At 48.9% G+C, this 20,823-nt stretch overlaps 4 protein-coding genes across 4 annotated transcripts, besides 1 other annotated feature; 2 read left to right on the top strand and 2 right to left on the bottom strand.

The window, feature by feature from the left end:
- Positions 1 to 1,045: 1,045 nt before the first annotated feature.
- FPSE_04979 (uncharacterized protein) lies at positions 1,046 to 2,464 on the bottom strand (the record flags this gene model as incomplete). Its single annotated transcript, XM_009258097.1, has 4 exons — positions 1,046 to 1,961; positions 2,014 to 2,093; positions 2,145 to 2,336; positions 2,390 to 2,464. The coding sequence occupies 4 exons, from the start codon at positions 2,462 to 2,464 to the stop codon at positions 1,046 to 1,048; spliced, it is 1,263 nt and encodes a 420-aa protein (XP_009256372.1).
- Positions 2,465 to 3,840: 1,376 nt separating this feature from the next.
- Positions 3,841 to 3,883: a microsatellite.
- Positions 3,884 to 10,322: 6,439 nt separating this feature from the next.
- On the top strand, positions 10,323 to 10,665 carry FPSE_04978 (uncharacterized protein; the record flags this gene model as incomplete). Its single annotated transcript, XM_009258096.1, has 2 exons — positions 10,323 to 10,387; positions 10,488 to 10,665. The coding sequence occupies 2 exons, from the start codon at positions 10,323 to 10,325 to the stop codon at positions 10,663 to 10,665; spliced, it is 243 nt and encodes an 80-aa protein (XP_009256371.1).
- Positions 10,666 to 12,311: 1,646 nt separating this feature from the next.
- Positions 12,312 to 12,883, top strand: FPSE_04977 (uncharacterized protein; the record flags this gene model as incomplete). Its single annotated transcript, XM_009258095.1, has 2 exons — positions 12,312 to 12,587; positions 12,701 to 12,883. The coding sequence occupies 2 exons, from the start codon at positions 12,312 to 12,314 to the stop codon at positions 12,881 to 12,883; spliced, it is 459 nt and encodes a 152-aa protein (XP_009256370.1).
- A 3,257-nt stretch (positions 12,884 to 16,140) lies between these two features.
- FPSE_04976 (uncharacterized protein) lies at positions 16,141 to 19,837 on the bottom strand (the record flags this gene model as incomplete). The annotated part of the gene is made up of 4 exons (XM_009258094.1): positions 16,141 to 16,329; positions 16,385 to 19,581; positions 19,645 to 19,763; positions 19,821 to 19,837. The coding sequence occupies 4 exons, from the start codon at positions 19,835 to 19,837 to the stop codon at positions 16,141 to 16,143; spliced, it is 3,522 nt and encodes a 1,173-aa protein (XP_009256369.1).
- Positions 19,838 to 20,823: the final 986 nt, after the last annotated feature.

Here is a 20,823-nt window from a genome sequence, read left to right as displayed (position 1 = left end):
GACCACGACATTGGAATAGATGAATCTTGACACTATTAGAGATTTCTATTTTTTTGGAATTGCTAATACAGGTAGGTATGATAGGATACCCAGTCAGGCGGGTTGCTAAAAAATAGGGACTTGAAGCCACACAGACGAAATCATTAGTCCACTCTTAGGCCATACATACACTAAGAGTGATCTAATATTTATGTCGGCCACTAAATCAGTACCGGTTTTATTGTAACCCACCTGCCAGTGTGCGAATGATCTAGGTCCGTTCTCTCATGGTTAGAGAACCACATCATCTCTTCACTCATTCAAGAATCATGTAAGACAATGGGGTGAAAGCGAGTTGGTTACAAAACAATATATGTGTATTAGATGTGGACATTAAGCCTCTATTTCCAAGTCTGCAAATATTCAATGCTGGTGTCGATCCATATGCGTGCACAAGCCCTTCCTGACATCCGCCCACCTCCTACTCCCGGTAAATTATCCGCCCAACAAAACCTCAACATGAAAACCTGACACATAGGGTATTGGTGCTACTCAATGCTGCAAAAGACAAGAAAACAAATGATGACAAGATTAGGGGAAATACTCAGGCGCAATGGGCTGCTGTTTGAATAATCCAATGTAAAGAGAATCCGAGTAGCAAGAATGAGCCGCTGCAACGCCCTTGATCCAAAGTCGCGGGTGCTCAGGTAAAAATGATTGGCAAAAGATGAACAAACCCCTCCTCAGCTCGAATTACACAAGATCCAACTGATAAAGAAAAAAACAAGAACGGTGTTCCGAATCGTGGGTGACATCTTTCATAAGATCTAGAGAAAGATTGATGGTTTTCGAGTAATGCTCTATCCTGTTCTCTTCCAATAACGTCCCAATGGGTATATCCTCTTCAAGAGTAGAAATAAAATTCATGAAATAGAGATCGTTGCGTGGTCCAGCCGTGGTATGATCGTAATGTTACAGGTAACTATCGTGAAGAAACGGGGCGATATCTTGTCGTGTGCTGAAGACAATATTCGTAAATTATGGAGCGGTATTAGGAGCGGACTGATCACATGCTCGCCAGTCTGCTGCTTGGAAGCTGTAGTGAAGGATCATCAAACTCCAACTTGGGTGCATATATATCATATACTGCACTCCCATACGCAGGCAGTTGTCCAATGGTTGTAACCTCGATCGGAGGGTCGTAATTGGACCACTGCTCTTGTTGCGGATGCGCTGATGGTGGAGGGTAGTGTTCGGTCGTGGTAGACATATGCTGCGGCTGTGATACAACCGGCTGCTGCTGGGCCTGGGCCATATGGTGCTGAATAGGGTGGTGATACTGAACCATAGCTGGTTGGGTTTCCGCTGCTGTATATGCTGCCTGGGTTGTCGGCTGGTGAGCATAGAAGCCATCTTGAACCATGGGGCTCGGGACTGAAGTGGCAGAGAAGGTGCTGGGGCTGCTCTGAATGGACGTCGGAATTCCTGGAGCAGAATACGGCATCTCCATGGCAGGTCGCTCTACGTGTTGTGATAGGTGGTAATGAGGAGGCAAAGAACTAGTCATCGTGGCAACGCCAGGGTTCCCTTGCTCAGTTACATAGTATGTCTGGCGCGGTATGGCTGCGGCTCGATGAACAAGTTGAACGTGTGCGTGTTGATCGGGCACCGTATGCCCGTGGTACTCATGCGGGACAGTGGTGGGAATTCCATGTCTGTGGGCATAGTGAGCCGGCATATGGTGACCATGGACTTGAGATTCAAAGTCGGCATAAGAGGATGCACGATGGAGTGAGCCGTTTGGTGCTGTTTGGCCCATAGAAACCATATCGTGAGGCGACCAGGTCATTGAGGAGTGCTGGGGAGTAGAAGGAGACTCGTCATCATCAGAATCCGAGGAGCAATCGTCGATATCGTTGGGGTTCATCCCCTGCTGGTGCGATCTCCGTTGATGCTTAACCATGGTGGTCTTTCTGCAAAAGCTGAGTTCCATGTCAGCAAGTGATCCATTGAATGGGGGTTGCCACAACATACCTCTTGGAACAACCATCATGGGCACATTTGTATGGACGCTTTCCAGTGTGTATACGTCGGTGCCGTGCAAGACTCGAAGACTAAATTTGTTAGTTGGTTTCCCACCAGTCACTTGAGTTGTTTTCACTTACATCAGAGAACCGTTTGCCACAACCAATGTGTTGGCACTGATGGGGCTTTTCTCCTGTATGTGTTCGGATATGAACAGTCAAGGCGCTGCGTTGAATAAAACTCTTCCCGCATCCAGGAATAGAGCAAGAATAAGGTCGTTCATTAGTATGTATACGGTAATGTCTTTGTAAATCAGACTTTCGATTAAAGCTCTGTCAGAGGTTAGCAAGGAAGGCTAGTCGTAGCGGACTCTGAAGTAACAAACCTTTGTGCAAGACTGCCAGTCGCACTGGAATGGACGGGCAGTGGGCTCGTTCTCGACCAATTCCATGAGTTCCATGGTTATTTTTGCCGGGTATCGATGTTCCTTCGAGGCAATGTGTGCGAAACGGTCCCAAGTGCTGTGGTAGATATGAACTGGGCAAATCGTTGACAAGCTATAGCATAATCCTTTTCAAGCGCTTTGCGTATTGATAGTTGCAGACCCGGTACAGTAGAAGTATTATACTGTCGTTGAGAGAGATTGATGGATAAACCGTTAGACTCTGTCTGGAATTAGGGTATAGTAGGCGGCGATGGGGTCAATCGTAGATAAAGTAGCGCTCATAAGATAACGTGAACAAGCCCGGGTCTGACAATCGAGATGTGTCAAGAGTATGGAAGACTTGACGAGGTTGGGTGGTGATGAGTATATATAATATTGGTGGTGGTAAAGAAGCGGTTGAGTGTGGGATATAAAAGATGGGTGAAGCTGAGGGTCCAGGTTGAGTGGGAGCTGAGTGCTTAAACGTCTCGTGTTAATGCAGGCACTACCCAGGATTGGCCAGTGGATCGGAGAGAAGAAATTTGGCTGGGACCGGGGAGGGCTGCACACCTGAAAAGAGGGACGTCGCTACAGACGGTTGTACTATGAGGGATGATGGAAAAGGTCCAGAAGGAAGGACAAGGGAATATCAGGGTAATAACTGATTGGGTTCGGAACGATTGACGGCTCGATAGTGTGACTAACGTAACGTAACGCAGTATGTCAAGCCAAGCACAAGTATCGAGTCGTCGGAACAGACCATGTAGCACTTAGTTGAGTTGATTCGAGTCAGGTAGACTAGACGTTCAATGAAGCCCCATACAAAGACTATAGATAATGGGGGCACGGCGACAGATATGAACGAACAACCACCAGGTTCTGCTGTGGTCCCGCTGGGCAAGGGCTGTGGGGTTCCGGACAGGAGTGTTTGGTGTAAGGTGAGGTAGTGCAGAATCGAGTACCGTGTCAGTACATTAGCCAGGGCCACGCAGATGCTAAATACAAGAACGAGGACAGTAGCCACCTTAAGCTGGAAAGATGGGCCGTCGCAAATCTGACTTAGTTCATAGGTGTACGGCGAGCATGGTATAGCTACCTAGTATCCGTATACCTATATCCATATCCATACGCCGGGGCTAACAATGAACCACGCAGGAGATCAAAGAAGTCAAGGGATCCCTGCCCTGCAACAGCGGGCTTCAGTGGGTCGTGTCCGGCAACAGTGACGGGGGGTGTGAATACCACAAGAGGAAATTGAGAAAGAGTTAAGATGGGGAATGGGGAGTGAGCCAAGGGTGAGAAAGCGTGACGACACGTCAGGTAAAGAGAAGAGGAAGTGGAGGGAGGCTGTTGGAGAGGGAGATGAAGAGACATATCCATCAAGGGTCAATCAATTAGGCCAGGGGACGATAAAGGCAGGGCAAGACAAGGCAAGGCAAAGGAAAGGTAAGGCAAAACAGAGACGAGGGCTGCCACTAACAAGTAACCACAGACTCAGACGAGACTCGCTCGGGTCGTATACCGAGCACAACGTCTCCAACTGCTCAACTAAACCACCTTGGGCTTGCGTTGATGGCGGCATGCAGCAGCTAGTCGGCTAGGTAGCTGCTTTGCCTGTGGGAAGTGGGTTAAAAGTGCGTCAGGACTCAAGGCGAAACTATTACCAACTATAGACTCTAAAAGGGCATTGACCAAGTACACAGAGGACAATTATTATCCGAATTAGTGATGCAGCGCGGGCCAAGATACATCACTAGTGCGAATGGGAAATACAAAAGGTACCTATGGACGTTTAGTAGCCAGCTAAACCTCTGTTGCATGGTTTCATCGCCTCCATGCCTACCTGCTAACTGCTTCACTACGCTCAGTGCGCTGTACTGTCACTGCGTTCATCACTGAACACTAACGTAGAGAGACTTGCCGTCGGGGAGGTAGGTATAATTGCAGCCCCATGTTCCAAGGCTTTTCTAATACGATAATTGGATGGTCTTTCTAAAGAAATGGCCACACTAGCCCTATCGAGGTTGGAGAGGCTTTTTGGAGGGGGAGGGAAATAAATTCTGGTACGCACTTAAATGCACACTGCATATTCCAGGACGTTGAACCAGCCCGCGGACGGGGACGGGGACAAGGGGCACACAAGCCGACGAGTCTAATCAGTGATGGATGTCTGTCTAATCCAGTTGATGGCGTTGAGTCCTGATGTGCTAAAGCAAGGGATGGATGATGGATGTGGATGGCAGATCCCTCCAAAACGCACACAGAATAGAATGTTGACTGCTTTATGATGCCGCCATTGACCGACTGACTGACCAGCTGCATGAAGTGGCCCAACGCTAGTAAGCTTGTTTCTCTCGAGAACCCTTGGATCAGGGTTCACAGGAAATACAGACGATACTTGACCTAGGCCCAATGTTCAGATGGTCAGTAGTGCGCCAGAGACCTGGGAAACCCAGGTTGACGGAGAAAGAGGGGACAGCCACAACCACCACATCCACAAGCTAATAAGTTGGGCTTGGCTTAAGAGGGAACCAATGTCAAAAGTTGAAACTGCCTTCCAGATAGCAAAACTCGGCATCTCCGGCAAGAGCCGAGAGCTGCTCAATCTGTAACAGCTATTTTTGTTGTTACACCTCAGGTACCAGATGAGGTATTGTCTGAGGGAAAAGATGAGCACCCTAGTACGGATACATATCGCAGGTTCCAAGATTGGGTGGATGGATGTGCTTGGAGACGGAGATCCAAAGTGGACCGACCCAGCCAAGCCATGGCAGGCCTGGCACCTGGCACGCAGACACCACAATCCTGTGGACCTGACGGGCTCACGGGCTGGCGGACTGGCGGGGGCTCACCTAAAACTGCATCTGCGTCTGCGTCTGCAACTCCATTGAGAGCGAGAGACTGGGGGCTCAGGGCGTTGGCGTTGGCTTGGCTTTGGAGAGCGCCGCGACTGGGGTCTGATTCAGCCCGCTGGGTCCATGGACTTCAGTGGAGGGAGGAGGTTCTTGCTGTTGACAACGGTGGAAATGATGCTGCTGTCTGGTACGGGTTCTGCATCTAGCCAGGTTTTTCCAGCCATATGATGAATTAGTAAAGCTCAAGCATCATGCCGATTAATGCTTACCGCAGGTGTAACATTAAGTGCCCATGAGCTCCATACTACCGTTTCTTTTTTGGATGATAGACATGGACATGGAAAGGACAGGATTGGACCAGCTCGCCGGGCATCAGAGTGGGCCTCGACTACCTACGATGCCCGTCTATCCGCACCTTAGTGGAAGGCTGGGCAGGCGCTGGCCAAACCACAGCAGTACCTGCCGCCTGTAGCCTCTACAGTGCAATGCCTGCCGATCACAGACCTTGCTGGTGGGGTTTACATAACTCGGAAGTTTTACTACCGAAGCTAATTTATACGGTCTGCATAACTTCCAGCGAGAGCAACATGGGCTGCTAACCTGCTTACGGACTGCTCATCGTCCTCTCAATTACCTATACTCTGTACAGCCTCTTATCTGATGCGAGAGCAGGGGTTCCCATATGTTATGTCTGCCCCGCCACGAATTCCTCCAACGTTCGACACTATCGCCCAACACCTCCAAACCATTGCGACAAGTTACTTGCCGAGCTCTTAATGGCCGTTTGTTTATACATATGCAAACAAGTCACAGTCACTAAACAACTTGGACCCAAATTTCAGGGCTTGCGGCGGCGATGCAACTTATATGCTTGGGCGGCATGTCGAACGTTGGAGGATACGGGAGTGCAACTAAATAAACGGCGGGGTTCACGCCATGGAATTAAGATAGGTCACTGCCCGCGAGCCAACACCAGCACCAGCACCAGTACTTCACCAGCACGGGCTAAGGCTCGTGCCGAACCTCAACAGTCGCGTTACGTCCGGTTTTGGTTCGGATGAGTTTGACAATAATCCCAAAGAGGCAATGTCTTTCAAGAACGGGGATACAGGATATAATAGTATTTACAAGAGTTTGGAACAACTACACAGACTCTTGGTCTTTTCTCGAGTTGGGCAATTGCTTCTGTGGCATTCTTCGGGCGTCTCCTCTACGCCGCGCTATTGGCGTCGCATTAAATTGATGAGGAACCATGACGTGCTGTAGGCGTCCCTTGTTTCCTGTAATGGATGACCAGGTGTCAGTCAAGCCGCATACTACCTATTACAGAGTGGCTACTAAAGTAGGTACATACTGTAGGTACTAAGGTACCCAACATTACGGAGTACCAAGATCTCTACTCCACCGCCCACAGTTAGAACCCTTGTCGATCCTTACCGATTGTCCATGCCGTTCCTGACTTGGCTGTTGTTACGGTGGACGTTGACCCTTGTCTTGGACTCCAAGCTATGGCCATTTACAGCCTATCTGCCTGCTCTACACACTCTGCCCTGCCTCATGCTCCGGGGTTCAAGGTAAGAGAATAACAGGGGCCTCAATCGGGCTCCCATGAATTATCCCCGTCCCGGTGAGGAAGCAGATAGGTACGTACCTCACACATCCTAAGACGCATCCAAATAGACCAAGCGCTACTCTGTACAGTCTCTTGTTTATTTTGATATCGATATTAATGCATAAGTACCAGACCACACTCGTTGGCTAGTGACTGCAATCTCTTGTCAGAATTTTAGCTCTTACCACGCCACAAGTCACTCAGTTCTGTCAGAGACTCGGCAGGCAATAAGATTAGATACTGCACTATCCTTGAGCTCGATTCTCAAGTGGGTTCGTTGATGTTGATTTGCGGAATCAACGTGAGACCCCAACGTTTCAACCGGCTTCTCCACATCGCTCAGCAAGCAACTGGAGATTGAACAAAGGCGTCGATCCCTAGGGGAGAGGGGGCTAAGATTTGGCAGAAGTTACAGTACCCATTGTGTCCATTGACACGCAGCAGGGTTTAGACAGCTGACCTGTCGCCTGTACTATGTACGTATGTGTGGTTCTTTTTCTTATCCAGGGCTGAGGCGGCTGTTGATGGAAAATCATCAATGCAACCCTTTACTCTCGCAAGCACACCATCAAATGATCCGCAACGGGCCCAGAATAAAGAATACTCATCTCCTGTGTGCGGATAAGTATCTGCATCTACATCTGCATCCATCACGTGGCTGTTAGAGTCTATCTAGTCTCGGTTGATCCGCTGACCAGGCACGCACCGCCTTGTTCAGTCCCCTGACGCCAAGACTGTGGTCTAGGTTAACACACTAGGTGGCATTGATACAGCGAGTCTACAAGTGCTAGTGTTTCTGGACATTCATAAAGAGCCAGTTGAGATTTTCTAGCTTGTGTCAACATGATTGGGCCAAGTACGGTTGAACTCGCTTTAAATGAAGTCATCATACTTGGGCCTGATGTTTTGTTGGTTTGAATGAAGGCTTTTTCATATACACGCGCCACTTCTGTGACAGAGCCATGCCGTAACAGTGGAAACAAGGGTCCAAAACAAAACTTAGCGGTTCTCCTTGATTTGTGTCTAGAACTATGTCATTATTGCAATGAAGCAGTGCATCAGACAGCTCGAAAGTTAATGAGATATGTTTAAATGTCAAAATTCATTATTCCCGTAGCGTTATGACTCTCGCATCTCTCCACATGGCTCACACTACGTGTTACAAATATCTCCGAGTTACCACAATGACGGATAATGATTGCCAACGCTGTCCTAACCTACAACTAATAAGTTGAATGACGATTCCCTCTTTAGGTTACTGATTTGCGATTAGAGTTTAGGATTCGGTGGGAGGCTGGCTACGGGTTGCATATGTATCTTTGATCCCCACACAAGGTTGTCCAGTCGGCTTGTATTGCGGATATAGAGTTCTGCAGAACCAACACTGAGTCGTTTCTCTGGTTATTATTCCAGGTTTAAGCCGGGGAAGGCACGCACTGATCATCCGTATGGCACCGTGAGGCTCGCAGAGTCGCACTCGGGAACCCTGGTCTATCTCCTGTTCCTTTCCCTACTCCTGGTCTCATTTTGCCATAGCTCTGCCTCGGCCGAGATTGTTTCCGCCTGGGAACTTCTGTGCTGCGTTACATTCGAAACGAAATAGTGGGGGTCACCCTGGATGCCCGCGAAGATCACTGGCGGCAAGCATCTCCCTGCGAGATTTGCGAAGGATAACCCTGAATGGCTGATCGCCCAATGTAACGGTTGCGAAGTCTGAAGAAAAAAGTAAAACACAATAAAACACCCTGGGTCGCTTACTCCATTGAGCTCCATGATTTCATGATGCGCGTCTCACCGCCTCCAAACAATGCCCTATTGGAACCTGCATGAGTGCTCGAGATCCTGCACAATCCGAGACATTGTCAGCGCCGTTCCTTGTCTTGAGCTCGATGATGCTGGCTGCTGTACTACGGGGATGAGCCAATGCATACTCACCGCGCTAGTCCGGGGTCTGCCTGTCCAACACGACTCAAAGTGGTATCCAAATAATACTTGACTGCCAGGTGGGTCCCTGGAAGATACCTAGAGAAAATGATACTGCAATTTGCATGTACGTATTGGAGGGAGTAATCACTTAGAGGCGACAAGCCGATCAAGGTCGGGAATCAAGGTCTCGTGGAGGTCCGTTTTGCATTGAGCATGTAAATGCATGACTAGTCGTAGTTGGTGGTGATGAGCCGGCCTGCATAGTAACCCAACTTCAGACCCTTCATCTTGTTTTGAGCGCTTGTTCACGGCAGACGGGTTTGAAGTAAGCTGATATTAATAAGTTTGGTTAGTAGTTTCAGTTAAAGGAATGTCGGTCGGTGCCTGTACCTGAGGGTACCTGAGTTAAGAGGTGCTAATTCAGTCGTGTGGCTTGTTGCTAGTCTCTCAATTCAACCGTCACCAAATTGGCTCTGAAACACTCGACCTCACCACCTACTAACGCACGGCATTGGGATGTCTGCTACTGAGATCTCCTTCTTCCGATAAGCGTGGGATGAGCGGGACGCTCTGACAAACGTTGAACTGATTTGCAATGCATGGTGCTGTGCTGAGCGTCCGTGAGTTGGACTTCGTCTTCCCTCGCGAAAAGGCATCTCTGCCCGTGCCAATAAGGATATGGACATTACGGCATAGAACGGACGAAAATAAATGTCGTGGTACAGGTAATTCAGATCAAATGAGCAGTAGCCTTCTCTTCTAAAATTGCACACTCAAGCGTGATTGTTGAGTCGCACCTGCCTTTGGATTTAGGCCCAACCATGGCTCTTGGAGTACAGGGAAGGAGGAGCAACCAGACACCAAATCTTTCTTGCCAAACTTAGTAACTTGAGGGTCACGTTTGTTATCTGTGTCAGGTAGACAGACAGGCGCTGCTCAGTCTTCAACCTGCAACCCCGTCACCAGCAAAAGCAAGCAACCTACCTGTTCTCGTTGTCATCATTATATGTGCCCCTATCGTGTTTGGAAATGCGTCAATCAGTAAACAATATACCTACCTATTGATACACCACGTGGATTCAGCACGCCCAGCGAGCGGGCACAGACCGAACGTGCATCTCGCATCTCACGTCGATCCATACCACTGTGCATATCACGAAACGCGCAGCATTGTTTGCAGGTCAGGACCTGAAATGTTAGAAACAAGTCGAAGCACCATACAGCCGAGGCACCCTCTGGGTGTCAGAATACATGAGACCCGCCAACGACTCATATTTTCTGTCCTCCCTTAACCAGTTTGCGTTAAATCCCAGCCCTGCAAGCTCCAGACTTCAGCTCATGAACTGATCTAAGAGGACTGAGACCATTTCAAAACAACCGTCAATTTAGCATTGTTCGCCACGTGCCACATAAGCGGTCACGCCAATTAGGACTTTTGGACGGGTCGCTCTATTCACCTCCAAGGAATAAGGAGAATGATGACAAGACAGCTTCCTATTTCATGGGCCCCATCGACTGTGATGTCGATGCCTCGCCAGCCGCGAAGGCTCGGCCAGAGCCTATCTTGTGATATATCCATGCAGCTTCTATGATTCAGGGTTCAAGTATTTGTCACGCCTCTAAAGTAATATCGTTGTCCAACGCTCACTTACTAATTTACCGTTAGACAGCCACGAACAACGACTGGTAAGGCACGGGCCACTCGTTCTAAATCGTCTCAGGTTTCCTGGAGACCAGTACGTCAAAGCCACTACATTGCAGACACCGTGCTCAGTTGGAGAACCGCACTTGAAGCTACCAGCTTGGGCCAATTACCCCTGGCCTACACTAGGAAGAAGCATTGATTATGTTTCTTCAACGATCTCGATCTCGATGTTTCTACGTTAATAAAAATGCGGAATGGCCATGGAATTTGTCCCGACATGACTCGTCCTGTCCGGGCTATGAGGTCCGCCAGCGGATCACAACATAGGCTATAACCCCCGGGAAAGAAAAACTAGGGTAATGCTCTATGGCCAGGCTGCCCTTGTTTTCTTACCCCCCAGGACCCCTATCTCTACTAAAACAAATGAGTATATTCTGGATAGCCAGCTACTCTCCTGCCAAGCGAGCAAGGGCTTCTTGGCTTCGGCAGCGATTGACTTGCCTTTACGAGCGGTAGCCAGTTGATTTAAATGTGGAGATAGCACATCTTCAAACAAACATTGACGATTTTGATTGAGAGTTGACCTTGGGAAAGTTTTACTGCCATTCATAAATGACATAATTACACCGGCGGCACTCGATTGCCGGTTATTACCTTGGGAATTAGCCCCGAACTGGTAACGCGATTAAAAACAGGCCAATTATTGGGATGACGGCGTACAGCAAAGCCCTGCACCAACATCGACAAGGATAGGAAGTCTCATGCGATGCTTTGTTCTATCCGGTCCTCAACCCTGCTCTAGCGATTCTCGCCTTCATAGAGAGCGACATTGCTATAATAACTTGGCTGTGCTTAAAGTCTGCTTGCCGGGACATTCCTTGTCACGGCAGGGTTTCAGCTGGGACTAGCGGTTCTTACCGAACTGACAGGCGGGGCGACATTCTGGGCTTCGGCTCTTCGAAAGGCCTGATGTGATTCGGATGATCTTCCACTTGCAACCAGAAATCATAAGCCAAAAGCCATAAGCCGAATACAGTCATGAATGTAACACCAGCTCGCAAGCTAGGTCTCTTTCGGGTATCATCCAATCAGGCTGGGGGGCTGCATCTGCACCAGGGGCACAATCCTTGGGATCGGCAAAAGTTTCAGGCCCTTGTCGAAAATCTTTATGTATGACTGCCGGCTTGTACCACCAGGCTTCAGTGCTGCCCTTGTCAGGCTGAATGCTGGACGATGTTTTCACGACATCGCAGCTTCACAACCAATGGAACATACAGGGCAACTGCCGGATCATGTTTGATCAACAATTCGCCAAGCACATAGGGCCTTCCTGTGATGTAAATTCGATAACAAAATTACGTCCATATCGTGCAGGGCTTTTGCTCGCTTGGGCTCCAACTTGGAAGTCAACCTCCTTCCTACACTGGTATCCAAGTGCCGTTACTAGTGCGCAATCAAAGCAGCTCTGGCGCAGGAACAAGTAGCAACTGCCGTTGAATAACTGACGCACGTATGTGTAGCAAGGCCATGTCGGCAGTGCTCCTCGCGTGGGCATGGTTTGTTTTGAGCCTTCTTACCGTTGGAATACCACATGAGTGCTCTGGAACAAGAAAAGTTCCCGACCAGTGACCTCGGAACAAGGTAATAGACTAAAAGTTACTACTCTTGTCATTTCATTACCATACAAGACCAACCTGGTCCTTATGGCGAATCACATATATGCCCCAGGTACTTCGGAGACTCGCAGCACAAGAAAACTCGAGTCAGGGGAACAAAGGAAAACACACTAAGACATAGTGACTGGAGCCTGTACACCAAATTGAGCTTGGGAAATAACTAGAAAACATGGCAGGTTCAAAGCGGCCGGCGCCAGTACCGCAGAATGTTCTACGATGGAACAATTCGAAGTGGCGGAGCGGACCGTCACAGCACCAACCGACTGGTGCTATGGGAGTTCCTACACTACTACAGTACATACACTCGTGTCGGAGGATACCTACAAGTCTAGAGCTTCAAATGGAAAAACACTGGATCCTTTTTCTTCTGCTTTTTACAGACTTTTCTGCTCTTCGGCACTACCGGCAGCTGCATGGTCCTGACGTGGGGACCTCGATAGGTAAGGTACGGCGACCAGAGCGGTTCATCAATATCGTCGGCGTTAATCAACAAACCAATTCTGACGATGGATCCATGATGTCAACCTAACCATTAACTGCTATTAACCAATCCTTTAGATTACATCTGAAGATATTGTGGGCTCAATATTCATCGTGACGCTACGTCGAAGTAGTTGCAAAGAGAAGCTCCGTCATATCCACAACACGGGTATGGCAGTCGAAGACTGGGCTTATCAACTTTCGCTGAATATGGTTTCTTTGATACGCGGGAATGCATTCTTTGTTTCCCGTCAACCTTGATGGATCTCTGTTTTGCTGTGGTGAGCTGAGCAAAATTGAGCCCACAAGTCCAAACAAGTGTCGGGGCCCTTCGAGCGGAAAACATTACGCTCTACCCTTGCAAATCTGCAAATCAAGCTGATTCAGGTGCAGCGAGTCATGGAGTGGTTGAGATGGTTAGGAAGGCTCCTTCTTGTCCAAGTCTCAGCTGATAACCAGAGCCCCCACCAAGGCTTCGTCTCGCACCATGAGTCCAGGACCATGTTTGGGTCTGAATGTGTGTATCTACGAGACGTGGATCGGTTTGACATGTTACTATCACTAATAAGGATGGAACATGCTGCACGCTTGACGATCTGTCAACAGCCAAATAGAAACGGGCGAAGGGAATGCTAGTATTGAGTTTGCCAACGGCAACGGCACCGCAGTAGTGCCAACGGTACTCCCTAGAACGAGTTGATTTTTGCTTCTGCCGTTGACGCTTGTTGCCATGAGGCTGACATTCTGCAGTAAGTTCGCCAGCCGGTTATTCGTTTCATGAGCAGCTCAATGGCAACCGTGCCATGACGAAATTCCAGTCACGTCATCTACTTTATTTGAATACGCCAAAGCAAATATTGCAGCACGAACCATGGGAGTTAAGTGTTTTCTACACGCCATTGGCCAGCAAATCATGTGAATAAAAGAATGCCACGTTTCTTCACGACACATTTACACGGATTTACTAAGGATAGACAGTCCGTGGTGTTTTGAAGATTACCCAATTTTTCAAAAGATCCCTTGCATCAAGAAACGGCCCATGCAGAACACTACCACCATAAACTAGGCGATTCACCAGGTAGTAACTATTGCCGATCTGTGCGATACAAAGCAATCAATTAATTACTGCCCAAAGGCCTTGAAAATGTGCTCAGCCTTTGCGAGCCTTATCAACTTTAAAACTCCACCTCATGATACATATAGGCATGGTTTCCTGCTATATGAACAGCCTCGGCCAGCCCTAGCGAGCCTCAATTCTAACCACCTGGTCTACCGCTTGTTTATTGATTGATAGCCACCCTCGATTCGCGTCAGCGCCATGACTCAATTAAACCAGGTGCTCGCATACCACTCCGCATTTAATTTTGTGGTTTCTCGACCTTGTCTTTACAATGCCCAGGTTTCACTTCACACCTCAACTACCCCACAAAATATGACATCTGACAAACCTTGCCCTGGCGTCCTCCCCGGATCTTAGCAGCTTACCACGGAATGCCAACAGTAAGTGCATGGGTATCCCAATACGAGAGCTTCAGATATGCTGAGAACGGGCATTGGGAGCGAGGGGAAAGGAAAAAGAAAAAAAAAACGGACAACACCGAGCCTGCTTGCTTCGTTGAATCTAATTCATCAAGACACGAGGCGTCATTTCCCGCCCTCCACTACACGCCCGCCATAATGCATACCCTGAAGGTTGCAATTCTACCACATGTGTGCAGCACATCCTGGACGTGGATCTCTCAATGGACATCCCTTGTGTCGCATCGCATGGTGTGTATTAGGCAGCTTGTGGTTAGTGACCCTTTGTGCTGACCGTCATGTCGGTGTTTATCATGCACAACGGCTCTCGCCTATTGCACGAGGACCTTGCCGCCTCGCAAACCTCACTCTACTGTGTCTCCTGTACCTTGCTTACATGTCCAAGTTGATAGTATTCATCTTTGCCAACCCGGGGTTTCCTTGTCAATCAATATCTTTTAGACCCACACTACAATATCCGTCTCATCAACAAGCAGTCCGCTATCAGGAAAGGTAATTCAAACTAACGCAATGGCCTTTCTGTTTGACTGGGGGGAGGACAGGAGAGCTACTCTTGTTGCTGAGTAACACACGTCTGAATCAAACATCATGAGAAGCCACCAATTGAGCTGTCGGTCATGGCATTATAGTTCAAGAAGTGGTCTCTCCAAAGTTACATCGCGAGTTTTAGTTTTTGTCTTCAGCTGCCAATTATCCAACTGAACCCCACCAGAGGGCGATCATGTCACAATCTCCCGCATTTGACAGTTTGACTTGTCAATCACCGGGATGCGACTTTCCCGGTTTTCTATCAACTCTGATTTCTTTTTTCCCCATGAAAACTATCGGCAGTTGCACAGCCAATCCAAAGGATCGTCATAAACAATGCCTTCAATTTAAGCAGGTTTTCTGACTCCATTTACTCGGACTGGGGCCTCCACGAACAAGGGACTTCTTTTTCCCTCTCCTAGCCAGAGTTGGCCAGGATCACAAAGAGGAACCTCGAGAGACATATCTCGATGGCTAGTTGGTGGCATGCGATTATACAGACTATCACTGATGCAGTTAGTTGGCTGACTGACTGAAGCGAGCCATGGTTTATCGGTTGTCCTCGCCTTGCTATGCGACATGCCCAGCCGCCATCACGCTCTTTCTGGGCGAGGACCAAGCCAACGCTCCCACAACAAGGTAAGCACTGAGACATGTCTTCTGCGTGTCAATACCGCCGAGACATAAACGACAATTCTCGTTCATAAACGGTATCGGGTAGACGGTTGAAACAAAGCCGTCCTAGGAGGGAACCCCCGTTTCCCTTTCCGGATGTTGTTAGGCTAGCAAACGGTGACCCCGTGCATCCCAGCATGGCACAAAACACTTGACCTCTAGGCTATGGCTTGGAATCGGTCGGTTGACTATTTCCGCCTCGTACTCCCTGCCTTCGAAACATGCACAGCCCCCCCCCAGTAGTAGAGGGAAACCTTGAAGATCACCACGGCAAGTACCCGTACGTATCCTGGCGTTATGCCCCGGTCCTTGTAACATTTCCCAAGAATGCGGCACAGCTGTAGATCTCGTTCTAACTGTAGCTCAATAGGCTTGTTTTGAGACATGGCTTTATGGGACTGCAGAATCGTACGACGACTAGAACGCTCGCTCATCGGTTGCAACCATCCTTATCAAAGGAGCGGTTGTGGTGTTTGAACCGTTTTGATCACAATACTACCCTCACTGCATATGAAGCACGTTATGTGATGATCAGAGTCACATAATCGTGATCACCAACATGGTGTTATCCCGGTATCTGCAGACGAATCAACAGCGTCAAATGCCACTTGCTGACCCTGATACTGAACATGTCCGTGTCATATCCTCATCATAGATGTTGTCTATTCTTACTACCGAAACGTCTGGGCAAGTCTATCTGCGTGAGTCAAGTGTCAAAATCAGGCTCATGATCGCTCCAGCCCGCCCGGTATAGGTCACCACGAACCCAGTTATTCTCAAGGACCCGCACCATTGACTGTCAATTCCTCCAACTTCTCCTTGAGCTCGTGGGTTGATTTGAGAGTGCCGTTCGTTTCAGCCTCTCCGTTTGTAAGCTCGGCAGGCGTCTCTCCGCTTGTCAATCCCTTTCTGATGGCGAGGACACTGTCAACAATGACAGCGTCGATGCCCTGTTTGACCTGACGCTGTGACAAATGTCAGCGAATTCACGTTGTTTTTATCATATTCCCAAAAACTTACCTGAACCATGATAGGATCATTGTTTAGCACACCGTAGCTGAAGCATACAATACCGTTCTCCTTTACAATCTTGATCAACCGGGGGCTGTTGATGAAAGGCTCCGCAGCGGCAACGATACCCAAGAGGTTCCAGCGACTCGCGAAACGAATAGCTTCCTGAAGCGACGAAGCCCGAATATCGCAGACATCACAACAACCTGCGTCTGTTAGGAAGAGGATAGGAATAGAAGGCTGCTTGTAGCTCAGACACAGGCAGATGTCTGGGTTAAAAGAGCTGAAAATAATGTGACGTTCCCCGGAAAGATTGTAGACCTTGGAGAGTACAGTATCGCAGAAAGAGTTGAGCTCGACTGCGTACGTGTCCATCTCGTGCTCCTCACTCTCGTGTAGCATAGGGTATTTCATCTCTATGTTGAAGCCAACATGTTCGGGTAGTTCCCGGAAGAGATCCTCCAGGGTGGCAAAGGGGGCCTGGATGAAGTTTCCTCTCGTGTTACCCTTGAAGCCCTGCTCTTTGAAGTCTTTTGTGTGCTTCATGCGTTCATCCAAGTCGTCAGGCCCGCTGCCAGCAAATCCCATAGATTGCGAGCGTTTCGGTGCCACACTGTTACTGCGCGCTCGGAAATCGCCAGGTACTCCTGAGTGAGGAGGCTTCTTCTTCGCTTGCTGTTGCGAGTCTCGACTCTTGTCCGAGTTGATGTGTAGAAATTGCTCCAATGTCAAAGTATGAACAGGGGCATCAATGCCTGTTTCACTGACAAGAAAGTCATGGTAAATAACGGGGACGTGATCTTTGGTCAGTTGAACATCAAACTCGACGTAATGAGCTCCAAGGTTAGCCGCTGCGATGAAAGATGGCAGCGTGTTCTCTCCCAGCTGGAGGGACTTGTTGCTCGTCAGATTCTTGCCGAGCCCCCGATGGCCAATTAGCATGGTAGACTCCAATTTCTTCCAGTATGTCTGTCGCGAGGTGACTTCCATGTTGGGATGGTGGAACGGAGTAATAACCAAGAAGTTGAAGTTGACGGTTCCAATGACATCGAAGTTGCTTGACATGATAGGAACACAGACATCTCCCTGTAAGTTCATACGACGAGAACCCAGTGTTGGTTTCACAGAAGAGAGGAGGGCAACAGCACGTCCAACCTTGTTCTTGTCGTTGCCAGAGTATGTTGGAACAATGTCGAAAAGAAGCTTCACCTTTTCCGCCTCTAATGTCATGAAAACTATGGGCTCAGTCGAGATGCTATCATGCACTGGGAGATCGATGATGGTGGGTTCGCCATGAGCACCCGTAGCAGACACAACAATGGAGAGAGCAGTGTCAAGTTGCGTGTTGTGGGCTTCAGTGAGCGGAACGCGGTCCAAGCTGACTGGCTCAACGTTCTTTCGCATGTCCATGGACCCAAGACTAACAAGAACGAGACTTTCGTTGGTAAGATATCGATGTCCGAAACTCTTGATGGCATCCTGAGAGCGCGAGACATTGTTGGCTCCGTTACCATTCGAGCGTCGTTCATCGATAGATGACATATCCGAGGGTGTTGGCTGCAGCGTGTCAACTGGTCTCACTGGGGGAGACTCAGCCTCGAGGGTGTCGGTTTCAAGCAGTCGTGCAATATCCATATGGCCTCGCAGCGCAGCATGTTCCCGTGCAGTCCATCCCGACGAGTCGAGACGTGTGATATCTGCCCCGGCTTCAACCAGAAGCTCTGCCACGCTGGATCTGCCGTCGACAGCAGCGACATGAAGGGGGGTCCAGGAGTAAGTACTCTCTGTAGCCTCAAGGTCTACTTTTTGATCTTGAGTTCCCTTGAGGATGATCTGGGCGCATTCAACATGCCCGAACCGAGCGGCAACATGAAGCGCAGTCTCGCCAGTCTTGTCCTTCCAGTTGATATCAACGCCAGCTTCTATCAAGAGCTGCACAATGACACTGTAGTTTGACTTTGTAGCAATGGCCAAAACAGCACCTGATTTAGCGATGGACTTTCGTATATCAGCCTTGCCTTTGCTGCATCCTTCCCAGTTCTCGCCCTGCAAGAGTGCTCGGGTGGTTAGAGGATGACCTCCGACAACACTGAGGTGAAGGGGCGCATATCCATCATTGTCCTGCCACTCGGGTGTATCAATACCATCCTTGACATGGAACTGGCCCCATTCTTGCATTTTGGACATGATTATCTGGCATATCACTACAATGCCAAACTGAGCCGCGTAATGAAGTGGCATACGACCGAAGGAATCACGGCTCTTGAGCGCAATCCTCTGTTCTGGGCGTAGCTGCTCGAGCAGGAATATGAAAAGCTGAACCGCCTCGTCATCCTTGTTCAAGAGCAGAGCCTCGTTCTGATTCAACGCTGTGGCAGCCTTCGAGGTAGTTAAGCCCGGTTCAAGGTGTCTATTGCTGAACTGCGAGCCTGCAGGTACAGGACGAGACTTTGAATCTTGCTCACCGTTGGTGGCCTTTGTGCGTCCAATGTGAATAACTAGACGGTGAATGCTGTTGCGACCGTTGATGTCATCTGGCTCATCCAGAGTCTTGGTATTGGAAACGAGAAAAGAGATGCATATCTTGGAGCGCGCAGAAATTGACCGCTGGAGAAGACCCAGGAGAAGTGGATGGGCGCCTTCCTCAATAGCGTTGCATTCCTTAAGACCGTCCTCGAGAGCAAGAACATCGTCGTTACGTACAGCTTGGTCAAGCGCATCTAGTTGAGCTTGGGGTAAGCTTAGCATGCCTTTCGCTGAAGCTCGGCCCAGAGAACGGGTTGAATGTTCAGACATGGTATCGTTAAACGTCTGGGCTTCTGAAAGCACAGACATCCACCTGTTGATCTCATTAAGAAGTCTCGCTGTGTTTGCTTCCTTTGCGAAGGGCTTGACGTCGACCTTTGTTGTGATGTAGGGACGCTGAGTGACAAGATCTGGGACTTTCTTGTCGAGTTTCTTTGTTATCTTGACAAAACCCCTGCGGTTAATCTCACCAAACCATTGCAAGTTTCGAAACTGGCTTCTCAGCTCAAGTAGAGCGCCCATGACTTCTTCGACTTCATCCTGATCCAGGGTAGCGACAACATCGGGGGTTCGTCCATATCGGTTTTGAAGAAGGTTCAGCCGGCGGCAGAACTCGGCGAGTTTCTTGTTGTAGAAAAAGTCGACATCTTCGAGGTTTCGATCAAGAGCGAAAAAGAATTCTGCGTCAAGAGTTAGGGGAGAGGCTCAGTGTGCGACACAAAGAGTCGTTCAAAGCCGCCCACCTGCAGGATCCACCTTTTCCCCATTCTTTGCTTTCTCTGCTGCTGCTTTCACAAGTTTCTTGAGGCCCTTGTAGTTGATGTATGAGGCCGCCCACTCGGGGACCTGGTTGCGCGGCAGACTGGGAAATAGTAGTGAGTTGAGTGTCCTTATCAGAATAGATTGTGTGAGTGCCTACTTTCTTCCGAATTTCATGCTGCGCCGCCCTCCAGATAAGTAAACAAAGAAGGAAGCGGAATTGGTGGATGATACGGCCGTAGCGTGGTAAAGATAAATTAGTTAGAGAGGCACACCGCGTTTCGACCCCTCGAATAATTTATAGTTGTTAACAAAATTGGCTTTGGCGCACAATCGCAACACCCAGTCAACTGAGAAAAGAGAGTTTTCAACAATGTTCTGCAGGTGCAATGTAATGCGACACGATAGTCGATCGCGGGCCAGTGACGTCAAATCAACTTTGCGCAAACAATCAACCAAGTGGCGATAGAGCGAGCAACCAATAGCTCACGTATTTGCAAATCAGGTATGACAATCCGATTCTCGCAAAGATGGGTATGACAAAGATACTAGCGGTAGAAGAATGAGTAGAAACAAAAGAAGAAACGAGAAGAAGAAGGAGTGAATAATGACGGTGCCGCTGGAGATATGTATGTAATGCTATGGGTACTAGTACTGAGACCTGGATCCCGCTCGGGAACCAAATTTTTGCTAAAAATAAGCCCGGAAAACAAAAAAAAAAATAACAGAACAAGGTCGTTTTCTTTGCCGAAATAACATTCGTGGATTCAATGGATGATGGAGCCTGAGACGAACTTGTCGATGCGATACATCCCCATCGGTGGAGAGAATTCCATTGTTTAGCAACCCCAGTAAATGTACCGTAGTACATGGGCATCTGCCCTGTCTTTGGGTAGCTCAAAGTACACATAGCAAGTACCGGGCTGTTCTTTCTCAGGTACCTTTACCGTTTTCTTGGAAGGACCCTTAGTCGAGGTCGAGCCTGCCAATCCAATTGGCCCCGTGGACCTTGTACGACCTCGTGACTGGCCGGCACGATTCAGGGCGCACCCATTCGGAAAAGTCGCATCGCGACCCTTGAACCTGTCAGATCACGCCGCTACTTGGATACAGTGCAAGCTGAAAGGAGAGCTTACTATGAGAACGACGTTTGACCGCCACGT

The sequence above is a fragment of the Fusarium pseudograminearum genome, chromosome 1, assembly GCF_000303195.2.
Source record: "Fusarium pseudograminearum CS3096 chromosome 1, whole genome shotgun sequence".
NCBI lineage: Eukaryota > Fungi > Ascomycota > Sordariomycetes > Hypocreales > Nectriaceae > Fusarium > Fusarium pseudograminearum.
The sequence above is the reverse complement of the archived record's forward strand: the minus strand, read 5'-3'. Positions and strand labels throughout refer to the sequence as shown.